The sequence below is a fragment of the Vespa velutina genome, chromosome 5 (assembly GCF_912470025.1).
Source record: "Vespa velutina chromosome 5, iVesVel2.1, whole genome shotgun sequence".
NCBI lineage: Eukaryota > Metazoa > Arthropoda > Insecta > Hymenoptera > Vespidae > Vespa > Vespa velutina.
This window is the reverse complement of record NC_062192.1, coordinates 6,298,027-6,317,725: the sequence shown is the minus strand read 5'-3', so window position 1 is coordinate 6,317,725 and position 19,699 is coordinate 6,298,027. Positions and strand designations below refer to the sequence as shown.

General features: G+C 30.6%; 5 protein-coding genes across 11 annotated transcripts in view; 3 read left to right on the top strand and 2 right to left on the bottom strand.

The window, feature by feature from the left end:
* The window catches only part of LOC124949354 (transcriptional activator Myb), a 38,771-nt gene extending 31,921 nt beyond the window's left edge, over positions 1-6,850 (top strand). For 4 of the 6 annotated variants that reach the window (XM_047494298.1, XM_047494297.1, XM_047494295.1 and 1 more), the window contains 7 exons: positions 763-1,084; positions 1,187-1,541; positions 1,658-2,067; positions 2,169-2,485; positions 2,590-2,679; positions 4,829-4,954; positions 5,520-6,819. In XM_047494298.1, the coding sequence (XP_047350254.1) occupies positions 763-1,084; positions 1,187-1,541; positions 1,658-2,067; positions 2,169-2,485; positions 2,590-2,679; positions 4,829-4,954; positions 5,520-5,654 (1,755 nt within the window). In that variant the 3' untranslated portion in view covers positions 5,655-6,819. Of the gene's footprint in view, positions 1-762; positions 1,085-1,186; positions 1,542-1,657; positions 2,068-2,168; positions 2,486-2,589; positions 2,680-4,828; positions 4,955-5,519 lie in introns of all 6 variants that reach the window. The other 2 variants (XM_047494299.1, XM_047494300.1) reach the window with 2 other exon arrangements.
* On the bottom strand, positions 6,333-11,236 carry LOC124949355 (RING finger and CHY zinc finger domain-containing protein 1). 2 transcript variants are annotated; one of them, XM_047494301.1, is made up of 5 exons: positions 10,573-11,235; positions 9,873-10,190; positions 9,455-9,733; positions 9,133-9,223; positions 6,333-9,038 (listed from the first exon to the last, which is right to left on the bottom strand). In XM_047494301.1, the coding sequence occupies exons 1-5, from the start codon at positions 10,822-10,824 to the stop codon at positions 8,971-8,973; spliced, it is 1,008 nt and encodes a 335-aa protein (XP_047350257.1). In that variant the 5' UTR covers positions 10,825-11,235; the 3' UTR covers positions 6,333-8,970. The 2 variants fall into 2 exon arrangements, 1 of the variants encoding a protein (XP_047350257.1); XR_007101051.1 differs by having other exon boundaries at positions 8,978-9,038; positions 9,133-9,347; positions 10,573-11,236.
* A 215-nt stretch (positions 11,237-11,451) lies between these two features.
* LOC124949356 (checkpoint protein HUS1) lies at positions 11,452-13,763 on the top strand. Its single transcript, XM_047494302.1, has 3 exons — positions 11,452-12,450; positions 12,805-13,211; positions 13,286-13,763. The coding sequence occupies exons 1-3, from the start codon at positions 12,399-12,401 to the stop codon at positions 13,649-13,651; spliced, it is 825 nt and encodes a 274-aa protein (XP_047350258.1). The 5' UTR covers positions 11,452-12,398; the 3' UTR covers positions 13,652-13,763.
* A 21-nt stretch (positions 13,764-13,784) lies between these two features.
* On the bottom strand, positions 13,785-15,861 carry LOC124949351 (nuclear pore glycoprotein p62). The gene is made up of 4 exons (XM_047494293.1): positions 15,524-15,861; positions 14,639-15,398; positions 14,312-14,555; positions 13,785-14,233 (listed from the first exon to the last, which is right to left on the bottom strand). The coding sequence occupies exons 1-4, from the start codon at positions 15,594-15,596 to the stop codon at positions 13,871-13,873; spliced, it is 1,440 nt and encodes a 479-aa protein (XP_047350249.1). The 5' UTR covers positions 15,597-15,861; the 3' UTR covers positions 13,785-13,870.
* An 831-nt stretch (positions 15,862-16,692) lies between these two features.
* Positions 16,693-19,080, top strand: LOC124949350 (UDP-glucuronosyltransferase 2B4-like). The gene is made up of 4 exons (XM_047494292.1): positions 16,693-17,659; positions 17,738-18,083; positions 18,153-18,414; positions 18,491-19,080. The coding sequence occupies exons 1-4, from the start codon at positions 17,271-17,273 to the stop codon at positions 19,009-19,011; spliced, it is 1,518 nt and encodes a 505-aa protein (XP_047350248.1). The 5' UTR covers positions 16,693-17,270; the 3' UTR covers positions 19,012-19,080.
* The last annotated feature ends 619 nt before the right edge of the window (positions 19,081-19,699 follow it).

Here is a 19,699-nt window from a genome sequence, read left to right as displayed (position 1 = left end):
TTCTTTGCGGTCACTTACAAAGCCCCTTTTCTTTCCCCCAAGACTCCTCGACCTCGTATTGGCTCTCTCTTAGACTTTACCTAGTTTTCTTTTTCTCTTTTCTTTATGTTTCCCTTTTTTTCTTCTTTTCTCTCTCTCTCTCTCTCTCTCTCTCTCTCTCTCTCTTCATCTCTTTCTCTCTTATTCTTTTTATCTTTCTATGTATATATATATATTTGTAAAAATTCGAGAGATCAGTAGTTTCGAAAATTTTAATTTTCATTTCAATTGTTATAGTAATACATAGTAATACATAGTAATAGCCTTTTTTGTTTTTAATTTGGATTTCAAATTACAAATCTTGAATAGATAATTAAACTTTGATGTCTTGGAATTTTCCCTTGTATATTCTTTTATTTCTTCTTCTTTCATAAGATCATTTATCCTGGTCACAGTTTTCCTCTCTATCTTTTTTTTCCTCTCTCTCTCTCCCTCTCTCCCCCCCCCCCCCCCCCCCCCCTCTCTGTCTTTCTCTTTCTCTTTCTCTCTCTTTTCTCTGTCTTATCCCTTCTAACAGAAGAGAATTCCTTTGAATTCTTCTCAGGCTTGGTCGGACCGGTCGCGATTACGACGACCATCGTGGATTTTCCTTTCCACGAAGATTTTTCTTTTTTCTTTTCTTTTTTTTTTCTTCTTTTCTCTCTCTCTCTCTCTCTCTCTCTCTCTCGAGATTTCTCATCTCTAAAGTATTTTTTTTTTTTTGTAATTTTCTTTTTCTTGCAGGAGGACGAAAAAGTTGTCGAGCTAGTTGAAAGATATGGCCCTAAAAAGTGGACCCTTATCGCGCGACATCTGAAAGGCCGTATTGGCAAACAGTGTCGTGAAAGATGGCATAATCATTTGAATCCGGGAATTAAGAAAACCGCGTGGACCGAGGCAGAGGATAAGATAATAGTTGAGGCACATCGTAGGGTCGGTAATCAATGGGCGAAGATCGCCAAACTTTTGCCCGGGAGAACTGATAATGCGATAAAAAATCATTGGAATAGTACAATGAGAAGAAAGTATGAAGCTGAGGAAGGAAGATGCACCGTTGGTACTCGAGGTAACAATATTCACGATATATATCATTTTTTTTTTTTTTTTTTTTTTTTTTACATAAAAAAAATGTAAGTTAAAATTGATTCGATCGTATGAACATTTGTAGGAAGAGGTAGGAGGAAAGCGTCGGAAACTATAACGACGCGAAAGGATCTTATCTCAATGGACGAAGAAATGTGTATTGGAAATGGAAGAACGAAGAGTGCGTCTAGCAGTAACGACAATGGTTTAATTTTATCTACGAATAATACTAACTCCACACAATCGGTAAAGATGGAATCTTTAGATTGGGTTGGTGTGTGGGAGCAACAGAACAATGGACATTCGTATATTCATTCCGTGCAAGAACGTGAACGGAGTAATACGAAAGAAAGGGAGATCGAATCCTCCTCTTCTTCTACTAATAGACGAACGGATCCTTCTTCGAGAGTGAAAACGGAAGATATTTCGCCATTTACAAAGTAAATAAATAATTAGTCAAATCGGTTAAGCGATTCTGTCGTTTATTTTCACCAATTGTTATTTTATTTTCAATGTTACGTATAAAAATATTTTTTACCTCTCCTCCTTCTTACAGATATTTCGGTATGGAATTGCAAAATGAAACTGTGGATTCAAGGAACGCTGAGATAAGATTACTTCCAATGCCCGATTTGGAAGAGACCTCGACTCATCTAACTGAAAGAGAGAAAAGCAGCCCCCCGCCGATATTGCGTAGACGACGAAATATTCAAACGATACCACAGAGAACGGAAACTCCCGATAGTGGGAATCAATCGGATTATTTGATAATAACCGGTCAACAGACGCATAATGGCAATACCACGCCATCTACTCCTATAAAACAACTTCCATTCAGTCCTTCACAATTCTTAAATAGTCTAAGTCCTGAAACATCCACTTGGCCCCGAGCAAGTACTCCAAAAACTGGTAGCCCTGGTCCTCTCACGACGCCACAGCCGACGGGTTTGCGACGAAGTCAAAATGGTAAATTTATTAAAACCGAAAACTATATATATATATATATTACAATAATAAAATTACTCGTCAGTTATTTGAATTTATAAATCATTCCTTGAAATATTTAGATGGTAATACACCAAGAACGCCAACGCCCTTTAAAAATGCTCTAGCTGAGCTCGAGCGACGAAGTGGCGTGACTACACAGTTACCTGCTACACCTAGCCATTTAGATGCCTTAACTGAGATAATTAAACAAGAAACTGATCGCGAGAGTCTAGCGAGTACGAGCAACATCCTTCAGGATTCTGGATATTGCACTACAAGGCGGCGAGGTAAAGAGAACAGTGCTCCTGGTGGAAAAAGGGCACGGAAAGCTCTCTGTCAAGCATGGGCAAATGTACCCCATGACAACACCGACATGAGTTTTGTCGTTGAAACGCCAGTAAGATTTATTTAAAAAATATATGTTTAACGTTTATTAAATTATAATAAGCTTTATGTTGCCTTTTTTATTTTTCGTTTTGTTCATTTCTTTTTATTTTGTAGAGCAAAAGTTTGGACACTTCAGTACTGTTCTCGCCAGCGTCCATGGCATTAGAAGATAGTTTCTTAACAGCAGGTCCAAGTCCCGTGAAGGTAGAGCAACGAATCCAAAATCAAAGTCAAGTTCAAACCCAACCAGCCCTATCCTGGTATTATTCCCGCACCAATCGCCTTTAGACACGCTAGCCGGCCTTCTTAATTTTTCCTTTTTTAACATTTCGCCTGTCTCTCTTTTCTTTTCTTTCTTCTTCTACTCTCTTTTTTTTTTTGTTTTTTTACTTGTCTCTTTATCAATTTTTATTTCTCTCTCTCTCTCTCTCTCTCTCTCTCTCTCTCTCTCTCTCTCTCTCTCTCTTTCTTTTTTTTCTTATATATTTAATGCCAATTGTTCATTCTCGTTTGTTGTTGTTATTATTTAATCGAGAAAACCAATGAAAGAAATCATAGTCCTTCAAGTGTTTCTTCGTTCGCGTTTTATTTAAGTGATTTTAATATATTTTTTTTTTTTTTTTTTTTTTTCTTTTTTTTTTTTTTTTTTTTTTTTTTTTTTTTTTTTTTTTTTTTTTTTTTTTTTTGGCGCCGCTTAACATCGCCCAATCCAAAGATTTATTAGTTTCTTGTTAGTTTTATCTTTCAAAGTATAAAAATAACAGTGACTAACGAGCATAACGTGAAAGTCATACGTTATATTTATATTAACTTATTTCTAATAACGCGATTGCTTTTGTCCCTGTTAAATATTTATAAACTAATAATATTTATAAAGTTATTATTAATTTTTGTAGTTATAACACTGAGGGAAAAAGAACACACTTAAATTGTTTGATTACGTTGGCTGTCGAAATATGATGGTCTTGCTTAAGAAAATAAAAAGAAAATAAAAAAAAAAAAAAACTAATAAAAAAAAAGGATAAAATGAAATAAAATAAAAGAAAACAAAAAAAAATAAAATAAAAAACAATAAGAAAAAAGAACCAACCTAAAAGTACTTAAATCTTAATTATAATATAAAAATATTGTATCTATAAATGGTTTTTCCTTTTTCTTAATTTTCAATATCGATTAAACAATGTCGTTATTTTCAAAGCTGATCATAGTCAACCTTGTTTCGTTTTTTGTTTGTTTCGCTCGTTTTTCTTTTTTTCTTTTTTATCATGTTCATTATTTGTATCGAAAAGAAAAGAAAGGGAGTGACAGATTTGTATTTGTATAAATTAAGTTGTATTAAATTATATGTTACCTTTGATAAATTTCTTATTCGAAAAAAAAAAAAAAAAAAGAAAAAAGAATAAAAATAAAAAGTAACTATTCTCAAGAATACTTAGAGGATAATAAAATCGTTGCAAAAATCAGATCAGCGACTTCTTCGTTTTTAAACAGCGACATCCAAAGTTCTTTGTATGATCGTATACATAGTATTCCCATATTTATTTAATATATTATATATTATATATTATATATATTATGTATATTCGGGACTCTTTCTTTATTAGAAAAAATATATATATACGTACATGTATATGTATATATATAATGTATATATTAATATATATATATGTATATGTATATATATATTATTAGCAACATGTTAATTTGCCGCATGTTTGTACTAACTTAAAGGGACGTCCTTTTATATTATTATTATTATTATTATACAGGCCTGGCCTAGCGTACTAAAGTACCCCAGTCCTGTCCTTGATGACCCAACAAACAAACGCAACAAACAATCCAAAGATATCTTTGTATGCGGCTATGTTGTAATATAAAACAAAAAATTATGCACGATTATACGAATTGAAACGATTTAAAACCCGTGAAAAAAAAAAAAAGAAAGAAAGAACAAAAAAAAATATTCACAAAAAGGCCTAGTCATATCATCGTACCAATCCACGATATAATAATATTTATTAATGCGAGTAACAAGCGTGCGAATGAGAGGAAAAAAAGATAGAAGTTCGAAAAAAAAATTGTTAAAGCAATCATGTTGAACGAACGGGTTTTGTGATTTTATTTTCTTTTTTTTTTTAGACCGACTCCGAAAATCTGTCTGCCTATTTATTTATAAACTTTTATTCGTTACTGATAAAAAGAAATCTTTTTTTTTTTATCTTTTCCCCCTTTTTTCTTTGTTTTTTTTTTTCTTTTTTTTTTCTTTTTTTGTAATACAGTATCTCTACGTAGGTGCATTTTCTAATTTCATTTCTCGATCGCCGGCTGTAGCTAGTGTGTCTATCCTTTCCAGACTTCCCACGACTTGTTGTCCGTTCAACGGAAGCCCAATGCCAAGAGGGCAATCACGTTCGACGCGCTCGACAGCCCCTGTTGTATCCTCAGCCCTCTACCTCTGAGGCCGGTTAAACGTGCCAAGGTGAGTTCTCCATCTTACTGTTCTAATCCTTCTCTGATTCCTCTTCGATTTGTTTTCATCATTATCATCATCATCATCATCATCATCATTATCATCATCATTATCATCATTATCATCATCATCATTATCATCATCATCATCATCATCATCATCATCCTCATCCTCATCCTCATCCTCATCATCATCATCCTCCATCTATCATCAACAATATACAGCGATCTTGAAACTTCGATTTCCTAGGTACACAACAATTTCAATTGGGCAAACAAACGAAAATGTGTAAATGACAATAAGAAATGTTTTTATTTTTTTACATTTACCATTTTGGATCCAACGGAATGAAAATACATTAAAGCAAATACATGCTTATTGGTATAACGATGTTTCTCTTTTAAATCGCTGTGCAATGAATGATTATTGATATGTTTTTTCTTTTCGTGTTTCGATATTGAAAAATACTTATAAACACCAAATAAACAATATTATACACTTTAATAATATATTAATATTATATTGTATAAATTTTTGTATATTATTAATGGTATATTGTATTAATTTTTTGCAGTTACATTTGGAAACGCAGTGGGCCACGGTGGCTTGCGGGCGTACGCGTGATCAATTAGAAATGACACGCGCGGCCCGTCGATTTCTTAGCAATCACGGCTTTCTACCTTTACGTCCTCGGTCTCTAAATTTTTAGATCTTCCTTGGAAGATCTAAAAATCTTTTTTTCTTCTCTTTCTGATCTTCCTTTACTGAGGTGGAAATAATGAATCTTCGAAGAATTGGAAACTGGGGGACGGCGAGCACAGGGAGCTTAATTGTAACTTGCGGTACAAAAAGAAATATTAAGAAAAAAAAAAAAAATAAAAATAAATAAAAACAAAAAAAATAAAATAAATAAAAACAAACAAAAAAAAATAATAATAATAATAAATAAATAAATAAATAAACAAACAACCGAACAAAAGGATAAAGAAAAAAAATCATTACGTTAAAACTAGTCGGAGTTAATCTAATTAGGCACTTCCGTTTAAGGAATTCTGCCGTAATTGTCGAGTGTGTCGATTAACGAAAAAAAATAATTAAGGTGGGAAAGTCGTATCAAGAGGAAAGAGAGAAAGGTTCACGCTTTACCAACGCTTTTATTTTTTATTGCATTTAAAAAAAAAAAAATTATATATGTAAGATAGTAGAACGAAAAGAGAAAATGAGACAGGATGATCCTTTGCTTCCGCAAAAAATGAAGAAAAAACGAAAAGTTGTTACAGCGTGATAATGTTGTTTTGGTTACAAAAAAAAAGGAAAAAAAAAAAAAACAAAAAGAAATAAAAAATACAAAAAACAAAAGAAAACAAACGCAAGACAATGCAATTACTTTTATAGGGTTTATTTTTGGTTGTCATTATTTTTCCTTGATATATAACGAAAATTTTTAAGGGAGGTAAGAAAAAATTATGTGCAAGAGTTTTTCGTTTCCTATTTTGCTATTTTCCCTGACGAATATAAATATTATTATTATTATTGCGGTTATATTTATTCACAAACAACCAAAAACAAATTCTCTCTCTGTCATTTTTTTCTCTATCTATAATTATCGTCCAAACAAACGAGCATTTTTCTCGACGAAGTAATCTTAATTTTCAAAAGGCAAAAGAAACAAAAAAAAAAAAAGAAACAAAAGAAAAGGGAAGTACGGCGTAAAGAGATCTCTCTTTTTTTCTCTTGAAATGGGGATAAAATTGAATGATAATCAATTTTTATTTGATATAATACTATATTATATATAATATAAAACAAAAGCATTATATTGCGGCCGTTATGTACAAAGAGCCTTTGTAACTGGTATTTAATTTACAAATGAATAATAAAAACATAACGATAGTTACAATAAAATCTATGTGTTTTACTTTGGCTGAAGAGAAAAAATGAAGAAAACAAATCCACAAAGGGAAGCTTTGTGGATGGTGCCATAATAGATATGAAATGTGCTACATCAAAATTAAAAATTTTGCAATATGTGCCACATATTATCTTCTTTACGGCGTGCCTTGGAATGAATTGGAATGGATAAATGGTATAAACAAAAGAAGTTTGTTTTACCTTGTATAATAAGTTCAAAGTAAATGATATCTCGAGGAATAATCTACATATATTCGACTAATGAGCAACGCGAGTATACGTATCTTGTTGAATCGAATTCTCGCGATGTTTAACATGCACTATAATTTGAAGATATTTTTAATTGCTATATACGGTGTTTAACGTAGTAAAAGTATTTTATAATTATTCGATACAAGTGCGTCAAAGAAGAATGACACGCGTGAAACACCACGTAATTTTTGCTGATTGATATAATACGACTAAAGTGTACCTGATCTACAGATGCCGTACGACATTCTGTGTATGTGTGTGCTACATTGAAATATATATACATATATATATATATATATATATATATATATATATATATATGCATATTTATTTAATTTAACTAGATACGAATAAGGCAATAGTGTCAAACTACATCCTTATGAGCATAAATGTTCTTGAATGAAATAAAAATTACTGCGTCATTATGAACATAATTAATAAACTTTCAATAAGTCGATCACTTATACTCACATTAACATCGGAGTTTGACATCTCTGATATAGGGATATAATTGCACTTATTCGTACCAACGAGCGGAATAACAGAAACTAATACGTCCAATATACATATATATCTAATAAAATATTTGTTAATTTCATAAAAACACATAACGTAAACACATTAAAATTTTCTAATGGATTTCTATCAACTCATAAAATATTACTATATCAGTTTCTGATAATTAGCTACCACTCAATATTATTTATTACGCAATTTTGAAGCGTTCGAGACATAATGTTATTATTCTATTAATTCAATTATTAATATTATTTTATATTCAAATATAGAAAATGTTTACTTCATGCACTGTGAACGTGTTTTATGAGAAATAAGTAAATGCACGATATAAGAATCGAGAAAAGATCCTTGATATAAAAAATTGAATTAAAGAAATTTATTATTTCTCTAATTTTATTCCTTTTTATGCAGAACGTTTCGAAAAATTTCTCAATTACTGCAAAATCAAAAGTGTTGTAGATAAAAAATGTAATAAACACTATTTTGATAAGAACGTTTAAGAAAATGTGAAATCATTTTCGCAATATTTGCACACAATGAGAGATTTCTTAGTAGTAGCTTATCCATATTAGCTGTTCTTAGTGCCAGTCATGTGAATTCATAAATTTATAGAAATAATAATGGCTTACGAATTATATTACCGATAATTCTGCTACCTAGGAACAATATTACAAAAACAATTTATATATTACCTTCGGTCTAATGTACATGTTCAACTTAAAAATAACAAGATCTGTTATATTACCTCCAGTCTAACATATATGCAATTTAAAAGTAACAAGCCACAAATAATTATCATGATTAACAATGCGTACCAGTTTCAAATACATAATACTGGAGCACATGCCGGTATATTTCTTTTGACTTTGTCCGGACTATGATCATAATTTGTACCTTGCCTCTTTGATGAATATAAATATAGATTATTAATATTGCAGAGCAAATAGGAAGAAGTAAATATCGGCATTTAGTTTTTCCTTAGCTCCTTGAATATAAGCTTCTATGAGATTTGGATCAATAAAGCTTATTTCAGCAATATTGATGTATTTGAATATGATTTTAAATTGAACTAATTAATGTACCTATTATGTTCTAAATTTAACACATGCTCATACAAATGAACAGCGAACATATTGTAAGACTTTTAATGGTCATTATCTATTTTAAATTTTAAATTGGAAATAATAATCTCAAAATATCATTAAACAACAAGAAAATGGAATATATTAAGGAATGCTGCTTTTGAGGAAACATTGCTCCAAATGGCGTTCCAAAGTAACCTCATTAATTCTGTTCTGCATTCTATTGCAAATTAATAAATTTATTTTTTAATACTTAAAACTCTATCTCTGAGATTGCTCCATGTCATCTGTACTGCTACCACCAGCTGCCTCGTCTAAAGCATTATCATCTAATGAAAAAAAAAAATATTACATTACTATCTCAAAAAAATTTATTTCCAAATTTTTTTTCATCGTAAGATAATAACAAATTTAATATTTTACCTGGTGATGGAGATCCCTTGACTCTACAAGTATTATAACTACCGCAATTTAAACACTTTAATCCAACGACATGATATTTCACAGTAGATTCCTAAAACATCATTTTTCTATAATAATTATATATAAAATATCGTCTATTTTATGCCAGAATCATGAATGTTCAAATTTTTATCTTTTAAATTGAAGTGTATATCGAATGTCCTTTTCTTTTGTTTCTAATTTTAACAATACTATATTAGTTATTATAAAACACGTATTAATTAATTATAATGATAGACACAAAATATTTAATATTACCAATATAATAATTATTATTGCTCACCTCATGACAATCTTTGCATAAAATATCTGCTTTATAATCCCTGTATTCCTCCGGCATTGGTGTTAAAGATACTTCCATATCTAAAAATCTCCATAAGTCTGTCATATCTAAAAGAGATACCTGACATGTGGGACAAGCATAATGACCATAATGTAGCAATTCCTCAAAACAAGTCCGATGAAGCAAGTGTCCGCAACCTGGGATATGACAAGGAATACGGCTTGTGTGAATATCTTCTAGGCAAACGGGACAGTTTGCATGTGACACATTTTCCACGCACTGCAATCAAAATTAGATTTATATTATTGATTTTATACATTGATTTTTTTCTCTTTACATTCTTTTCTTTTTTTTTTTTTTTTTTTTTTTTTTTTTTTTTTTCATTTATTATTCCATTGTATTTTATTGTGATGCATACCGTGTGACCATTTTGTAGCTGAATTGGGAGACACATATTGCACTTGGCACAATGAAAGAACCTATCCCGTCCGCCAACTCTGCATATTCCACAGCCATCGCAGTGATATTGATTCTTATCTTCGTCGTCGAAAAGATTGCATTCTAAACATGTATACTTTCCAAAATGGCAATGACAGTTTTGACATGTAGCCTGTACAGGCTGACGAGTATCGCAAAGAACACATATTAATTCTGTTACTTCCTTCCTGTTGACAGTATGAGTTTCTTGTTCATCGTGACAAAACCGGCATGTATAAACCTTATTGCAGCAAGGCGTCTATAATAAAAATAAAAGAATAGATTAACAAAACCAATATATATATATATATATATATATATATATATTTTTTTTTTTTTCAATAAACCCATTATATATAAAAAGAATACCTTGATAAATTGTATTAAATCCAATTGACTTAATTATACGTATAACAGAATTATATTATTAAATACATAATTGTAAGATATATTAAGGATGTATCTATCAATCGATATCGATTAAATGTAAAATGAAAAAAAGAAAATATGATTTTCGTATCGTGTACAAAGAGAAAGAGGAAGAAAAATTTTAAAAGAGAATGTTTTAAGAATAAGAGAAGACAAAAAAAAAAAAAAAAAAAGAAAAGAAAGAAAAAAAAACAAAACGAAAGGATCATTACCACGAACTTCGATTTCCGTTTATAATGCTCACAGCCGTAATCGTCCTCGGACGTAACAGTAGATTCGTCTGTCGAGGTCGAAGCACGATTTTCATCTGTTGTAGTAACAGAAGGATCATCTTCCGAGGTTGAAATGCGAACTTGTTCCTTTCCAGAACTCGTAGAATTTTCTTCTCTATCGGAATTATCGGTGGAAGATGGTGCCTCGCCATCAATGTTCCCAACAGTACGCACCTTTTCGCTATTCTCCATTGCGTTACTTCCTCTTTTTCCTCTTGCTCCTCCACCCCCTCCTCCTCCTCATCGACTTGTTCCTCTCTGTCGTTCTCCTATCCAACAGATCTTCCACCACTGTCCTCCACGCTTGTTACTAGATCTTCACTTTCTTAAATATAATTAATGGTATCCTTTTAGGCGTGTGTCACTCGAAATTGATAAAAAGCCAGGCAGCTAGTTAGCTAGCTAGTCCAGTCCAGTCAGTCAGTCAACCAACCAGCTAGTCTTCTCAGCGTGGATTCGAAAATCTCTATCCCTGTCCTATGTGTATCTCTCTCTCTCTCTCTCTCTCTCTCTCTCTCTCCCTCTCTCTCTCTGTCTCTTTTTCTCTGTCTTTCTCGTTATTTCCTATTCTCTTCTTCTCCTACACAACTTCTATTAGATCTTAATTTTTTTTTCCTTACTGTATATCTCTATGTGTCTCTCTTTCTCTTTCTCTTTCTCTCTCTCTCTCTCTCTCTCTTTATTTCTTTCTCTTTCTTTTTTCTCTATCGCAATATCGTCACACAATGCTATTAAATGTATATATATATATACATATATACATGTATATGCACGTATTATGTATATATATATATATATATATATATATATATCACAAATTCCTTGAGTTTAAAAATGTAGATATTTTTTTTACACGGTACAAATATTATTGGCTGTTCGAGAATATTTCATATTTAAAGAAAAAGAAAATTGATAATCGTCAGTAAAGACAAACAATGACAACGACAACGATGACGATGCCGCCGCCACTGTTGTCGTCGTTCCATTCGCTCTTTTAGCTAATCGATCGTCATGTTACGTCGTTTTGTGCAAGAATAATCTTCGTACGTTACGAAGAAAATCGATTTACGTTATCATTTTCACGTTGCTAATATCTTTGCTGTTAATAAATTATATGAAATAAATTATTGAGAAAAGATCGTTTGTATTTTTGGAAAACATTTTTTTCCAACTGTAACAACGTGGCAATAATTGCGTAATTATTTGATATTATTTAACGAAATTATTAGAATTATTTTATATCGAATCGCAATGCAACTTATTAGGGATAAAGGGAAAAGGGGGAAGGGAGGAGAGGATAAAAATCGAACGTACATTAAATTTTTATGTGAAAATTTATTTCGATCGTTTTATTAAGTTTCGAGAATTTTTTTTTTTTTTTTTTTTTTTTTTTATTTTTCAAACGATACGGTATTAATCGTATCGTCCAATCAGATTTTGTCTTTTGATACAGGTAGTATTTCATGAAAATAAAGCAAAAGGAATGGGATATATTTCAAAATTATTCTGAAAGTGATTTGATTAAAATGTTATTGCGTATATTCCATTTGAATCTTGTTTAGATCAAGATTAGAATACACGTACACATAACACACATATTTGTAATTTAATAAACAAATACATACTAAAGGCAATAGTATATGTGCGTTGCATTTCATAAATTGAACTCTACATATATCGACGAGAATATATAAACAATATCTCTCTTTCTGTTATATGTTACTGATTTAGTTATATTAAAATATAAAATTGTATAGCTTAAGAAGATGAAATTTAGATGCAGAATGATAGATCTTACAGCTATGCGAGATTTTACTAGTAAGCATCTTTCACGTTTCTTTAAATTTATTCTTTATCTTGTAATAATTAAGTTACATAACCTCAAATAGAGCTATTATTTTGTTTTGATCGAAAAATGAAAATTTAAAAAAAGAAAAAGAAAAATTGTAACTATTAAAATATTAATTATTCGTTAAATAAACTTTAAAACGTAAAGAAAGGTGAAAAAATTCGTACAATAATGCTACGTAAATAATTTTAATCTAGTAAATGTTTTTAAATGAAAGGATGTTGAAATTAATCGCATTAGAAATTTTGGCGGGAATGTCGATTTGACGTAACAGTTTTAAAAAAATATATATAATTTACTTTTTTTTTTATCTTTTCTTTCAGATATTGTCACTATCATTTCAAAAATATCAAAACAATGTATCTTACGATTAACTACGGACGAAATTTCTTTCAATATCGGTTATGATAATATACCCGTTCTATGGGCAGAATTATCTCAAAGTCATTTTTTTACTGAATATATCATGAGTGGCGTTTCTGAAGAACAAAATGAAATTTATTTAGAATTTGAATCGGCAATGCTCGCTAGGAGTTTAAGTTCTCTTCGTTTACAGTCAAAGAGTGTAAAAATTAAATTAACAAACAAACTACAACCTTGTCTCACGTTTGAAATTGAATTATCATCTTCGAACGTGGAATCAAGACAATGTGTTCACGATGTGCCAGTAAGAGTTGTGCCACGAAAAGAATGGGCTGCTTATAAAGTGCCTGATATACCAGAATTTGATGTAAGTTACATTTTACAAATATAAAGTAATTTATATATTAATCAATCAATCAATCAATCAATCTAATATTTTAGATATCCATAGATATGCCACAACTTAAATATTTACGTAATATCGTAGAAAGAATGAAAAACATGAGTTCACATTTAACATTAACAGCCGATAAAACTGGTATGTTCATATTAAGAGTAGAAACCGATAGTGCGAATGTGTCGACACACTTTCAAGGATTACAGGTTTGGTCTAGTGGTCAAACTGAAGACAATTTTGCAATATCTGCTACGATAGATGTGAAAAAATTGTTAACCTTTTTATCTTGGGACATTGTTCATCCCAATTCCGTAAGATGTAATATATTGGAAAATAAAATAGTGAATTTATTTTTAGATTTAGCAGGATATTTGAAAGTTCGCTATTTTGTTCCTGCGATTGCGATATAAAAATTAATTAATTAAATTATATAAGGTATGAAATAAAAAGTATATTTGTTTTACTTTTTTTTTTAAATCAAATTTTTTTTTTTAGTCCTCTTCAAAAATATATAAGATATGATTGTTTCTTTGTTTATAGAAATGAATCATAGAATTGTAAAAAAACAAAAAAAAAACAAAAAAAAACAAAAAAAAAAAACAAAAACAAAAAAGAACATTTAGTATGATTTAATTATATGCTAAATTAAAACTTCGTTCGTTTTCTTGTCTGAAGTTTTGATGCATTTGATCGATCTGTTGTATTTTTTGAGTTAGAAGAGCTGTTCTTTGATCAAGCCATTGTAAACTGTTCATATGTGCATTTAAAATCTTGCCAATCTGTACAATTGGATCACTAGAATCTTGAACTCGATTGGCTTCGTTTAAATGTTCTATTATCTCTTTTAAATCTTCTGACATTTGTTTTAATTGAGTATCAATATTTTCTGCCAGACGATAAGTATATTCTCTTTCTGGATCTGAGACAGATAATGATGCCAATTCTTTTTCAAGTGGTACCAAACAATCTTGTAATTCTTTTTGCTGGCCAACCTAGCAAATCAAAATAAACATTTAGATCATTTCTTCTAATAGAATAATTTATATGATCATTAAGATATTAATACATACGACATAATCTAATTCATGTTCTAATTGTTGTTGTTCAAGCTTAACTCTTTCAACTTCCTGATTTAAAGTTACTATTTTTTCTCCATTGGTTATAAGTAATTTGTCCCATGCATTAACTTGTGTTGCCTGATTTACAAATACTTTTTCTTGTTCTTCCAATTCCAATGTCCATTTGTTAATGGACTCTTCAAGTTGACAGAAGTTAATAGCTCCTGGCTGTATAGCATTGGCAGATGAACTAACTCTAAATAAGATAACAATTAATATACATTTATATTAATATTAAAAATTTTATTATTTCATAGAGTGACACATTTATTTACTTACGTGGTTGTAGTTCCTAAAGTGGTATGAGTAGTAACAGTTGCAACATTTGAAGGTGCAGTAACAGATGTAGTTTTGTTCAGCATAAAACCAGTAGTGCTTGATGCAGTTGTACCAATTGAAAAGATGGACGCAGCTGAAGTTGTTGTCGCAGTATTTAAAGAAAATACTGTAGCTGTGGTAGCAGCAGGTGTATTAGTTAGTCCAAATCCTGCTGTAGTGAATGGTGTGGGCGTAAATCCTGTTTGTATTGTAGATGTTTTTGCTGCATCTTGAGACAATCCTGTCACGGTGGGTGTTGTTGTAGTTGGGTTTCCAAAAGTAAAAATAGGAGTAGTAGTAGTTGTTGCGGTAGTTATAGTACCACCAATATTAAATCCAGTAGTGCTAGATGGCACAGAACTTGGTGTTCCGAAACTTATACCAGTTGTTGCAGAGGTTTGCGCACCTTCGGTACCTGTAAGCACTGTAGGTGTACTCTGTAGATTAAATCCTGTAGGTACCACAGTACTAGGAGTACTAGCATTTGCTGTAGAACTAGCCAATGTAGATACACCAAATCCAGTAACTGGAGTAATTGTCGCTCCAATAGTAGGTGCACAAGTATTTGGTGTATTACCAAAGGTAAAACTTGTACTTTGACCTGGAGTAGTTATTCCAGATCCAAAAAAACCACCAGGTTTATTTTGAACTGGTGTTACTGTTAACCCAGATGTTACTTGTTTACTTGCATCACCAGCTCCGGCAAAGCCAAATGAGAAGCCTAAATATATTTATATTGTCATTAATAATATTCATTTAACTACAATAGAGTTTCTTTTTTTTAATCTATAATAATATAAATGTATAATAATTAATTAAAAAAATAAAAGATTAACGTATATATACCTGTTGGTGTGGCCACATTCGTCGTAGTTGCGACATTGTCTTGAGTTTTTGAAGGATCAAATCCAAAATTCATAATTTTATATTAAGTTACACTTTTTCAACACTTTAATACAATAACATTAATATCTTTTTTGCTTAAATACAAAGGAAATAAAGCTCAATAGATTTTTAATATTTTACAGTTCATCTGTATGAAATAAGTAATAACAAAATTTAATAATTTATTATGAACAAATATAAATCAACATACGTCACTTTTCGTTTTGGCATAAATTCAATAGCAAAGAATGTTAGCCCACCTATTTCCGTTGCACATTACGTTAATACGATACAAAACATTTTACCAACTAAACCATACGAATTACCCTATTATATCCAAATAGTAGAGTTCTCATGAACATGTTATTAAGTTGTCCAATTGTTTACTTTTATATACCTTATTGCATATATAGGAGAAAAGGCCGATATATATTGACATAGACGATATCACAGTTTTTCGATCTAGAAGAGAACTTTCTTACGCATAGGTGAGACGATTTTCTGAATAAAAAAAAATGGAGGTAAAACTAGCCAGAAATTTAATACAGTTAAAAAAATTTTTTAACAATTTTTTAACTATTCTATTATTAAAATATATTATAGGTTTTTTTTTTTTAAGATGTTTTTATAAATCATGCTATTTGTGTATAGAACAGAGAACATATCATATATGCAGATAAGATAAGTGTATAATGTTTTTATTTATTATATTTTATTTAATATATTCATTGATTATATAAAAAAACATTTGTAAATGAGCGTAGTTCATAATTTTATTTCCATATTGTATATTATTTTTATGTGTTTTTAACAATAGTTGTGTAATTTAGTTTCATATATTACCGCCTGCGTAGATCAACTTGCGCATAATACACGAAGTAACTTTCTTCTGTTTAACTTTATCGGGATGGTCCTTCCCATTTATGGGGATTTGTAATATAGTCTTATTGCATATATTTATATATATTTTCTATAGATCGTCATTCATTGGTTGATTCAACGGCACTACATTTTTTCCAATAACGTGAAGTATGCCACAGATATAAATTCAAATTGTTAAATCGTCTCAGATGGCGCTGTTACAATGGCGCCAACATTAATGTGCAAAAAGTCAGGTTAATCGTTATGTTTTCGTTCTTAGAAAACACCTCAATGGACGTCATCAAAATTTTTCAAACAATGTCGTTGATTGTTTTAATAGAAAACAAGGAAGAAACTTGAATATTTTACATCTACCTCGACAAATATGGATAAAGTAATCAAGACCATCATAGATGGAACATTTAGAATTCTAATTTTGAAAGAGGAACGTTGTCGAGTGAATTGTGGAAAAAAAAGAGAAAAAAAGAGAGAGAAGTATATATATACATATACATATACATATATATATATATAATGTCATCTATATAGATGTATACGTTTAAACGGAAGATATAAACACGACGCGCCCATTAAAACAACAATTGTAATGTGACGGTTTTGTCGAGCCATTTTTTAAACGTACCTTTTATTGAAAGACCGATGATATTCCTACGCCGTTATATAGTTGTATCATTGCGCGTATAGAATACGCTTCTTTTTTTTATTGTGCGATGCGTTTTAAAGACGTATTCTTTTATACGCCGATCGTTGGAGGGAAAGGTTCTCTTGGTTTGCATAACTGTTGAAAAAAAAAGAAGAAAAAAGAAAAAACGATTGAGCATCGATAATGAAAAAAAAAATGATGTTCATTTTAACGTACATTTGGATTTTTTCATCAATTTTTTTCGTCGATTTCATTCATGGCTCAACTTTAACGGCACCACCTTTGTCAGTTTTGGTTATTGGTTTTGAAAATGGTTACGATCTTTCCTTAATCGCAAACACACTTTCGGATCAGGGTATCGACGTGACATTGGTTATACCTGAAAATATCGCTGACGATCTTCATGAGAATCTTATTGACGTTGAAGTTTATCATTTAAAGGATCCTCACGAGAAATCCATTTATCCGGAGGACAATGCATTGAAATTCTGTGAGAGTTTATTCAACGATCAAGAATTGTCGCAAAAGGTACAAGAATTTCGAGCGACGATTACATTGTTTCCTCCTTTGAGGTTAGTCGTCAAATTCGTCCTTTTTTCTTTTCTAATTTATAAAATATAATATTCTTCATTGAATTATTCTGTTTTTAGGCACGATGGATGTTTATTACCATGGATCAAATCGATCGATTCTATACCTGTTATATTAACTAGAAATGCTTATGAAGAAGTTTATGCCTTTGAACGTACCGGCGTGGCTTTGCCAATTTTAAAGGGTAGTTTTTGGCGTAGAATATTTATGAATTTTGCATGGCGATCGACATCGTCTAATATTCAAAGCAATTATGTTACACCGGCTTTTAACATAGCTAAAAAATATTTAACGAATTTAGAGATAAGTCAAGATAATCTATATTCAGATGTACGTTTAGTATTATGGGGCGCAGATTCTATTTTACGTATGGACTTTGCTTCTTTAACGCAAATGTTAGTTGAGGTGAGTTTAAAATTCAACGTTAAAAGTATATTTAATTTGTAATATTCATAGAAATTAACGTTATCACAGATTGGATGTCATCATTGTAGAGGATCACAGCCTTTACCAGGAGAACTTCAAAAGTTACTCATTCAATATAGACTTGGTTCTATTGTTGTACTTTTGGAGGAATATTATAAATCATTCATAGAAGAGATTGCTAAGAAATTGCCACAGGGTAGACAGGGACAAGCAGTGGTATGGAAAATTCGTGAATCAATTTTTGACGAAGAGAAAAAACTTCCGGAAAATCTTTATCTCTGGCAAAACGTTGATAGACAAGATCTCATAGGTACATACAATTAATATTTAAGAAATAATTCATATAATCTATGAAAAATAATAATTTGTAAATTATTAATTCATAGGTAATGGTCGAACGCGTTTAGTTTTGAGTCATTGCACTGATATGGAATTATTAGAAATTGCCTTTCATGGTTCTCCTGTAATATGTTTTCCAAGGGATAAACAGGAATCTAAAAATGCTGCACGTGCCATCGAATTAGGTTTCGCACATTTAATCGATGATAATAATGATCGACGATCTTTTACCAGTGAGGATATAACTAATTTCATCAATACGATTAATACGTCAATGGATTATCGTGAAAATGCTAGAAGAATTTCTGTAGCTATACGTGACAGATTAAATCCAGCATCGGATAGATTGGTTTATTGGGTTCGTTATGTCGCCAGGACGAAAGATGATCGGGAAAGATTTCTCGTTGCATCTTCGAACGTAAACACCCTTTACGAGGATTTTCAATTCTTTCTTGGTCTTTGCACGGGAATCATCGTAGGTGTTTTATTGGCTGGCATCAGTTTTTTATTCCGATATATGCTAATGTCAGAAAAAATGCGGAAATCAAAGGGAAGATATCAACGTTAATATATATATATATATATATATATATGTATATAATATATATATATATATGTATATGTATATGTATCTTTTTAAAGCATCGTAAGTATACGTATTAGAAATTAATTGTGAGACACAATAATAGACGCTTTGTCGCATATGTATTTATATAAATGCACATGGATTACAGGTACATACATATACAAATGTTACGAACTATATGGTATATCTCATTTCTAATAGAGAGAGAGGCCTAATCATATTTACGAGAAGTTATTTAATTAGTAATTTTGGAAAAGCTAATAATATAATGTAATATATATTATCATAAGGAAAAATAAATTATACAAATTTCTCAATACTGCGGCTCTGTGTGATGTACGCGGCAATAACGAGTTTCTCGTTTGTCCTATGCGCCTTATCATAGAGTCTTACAAACATACGGACGAATAGAGGTATCTAGTAATAAACGTATCATTAAGATCGCAGTCCTAATTAAATTAGCGATTAGGTTGTTTCTGTTCGTTTCGTTTTTTTTTTTTTTTTTTTTTTTTTTTCTTATTTAATTATCTTTTTTTCTTTTTTGGGTTTTTTTTTCTTTTTTTTTCTTTTTTTTTTTTAATTCTTATTTTTACCTTTTTTTTTTTTTCTTTTTCTTTTTCTTTCATTTTTTTATACAAAAAGGAAAAACGAATTCGCAACGCTATCGGTG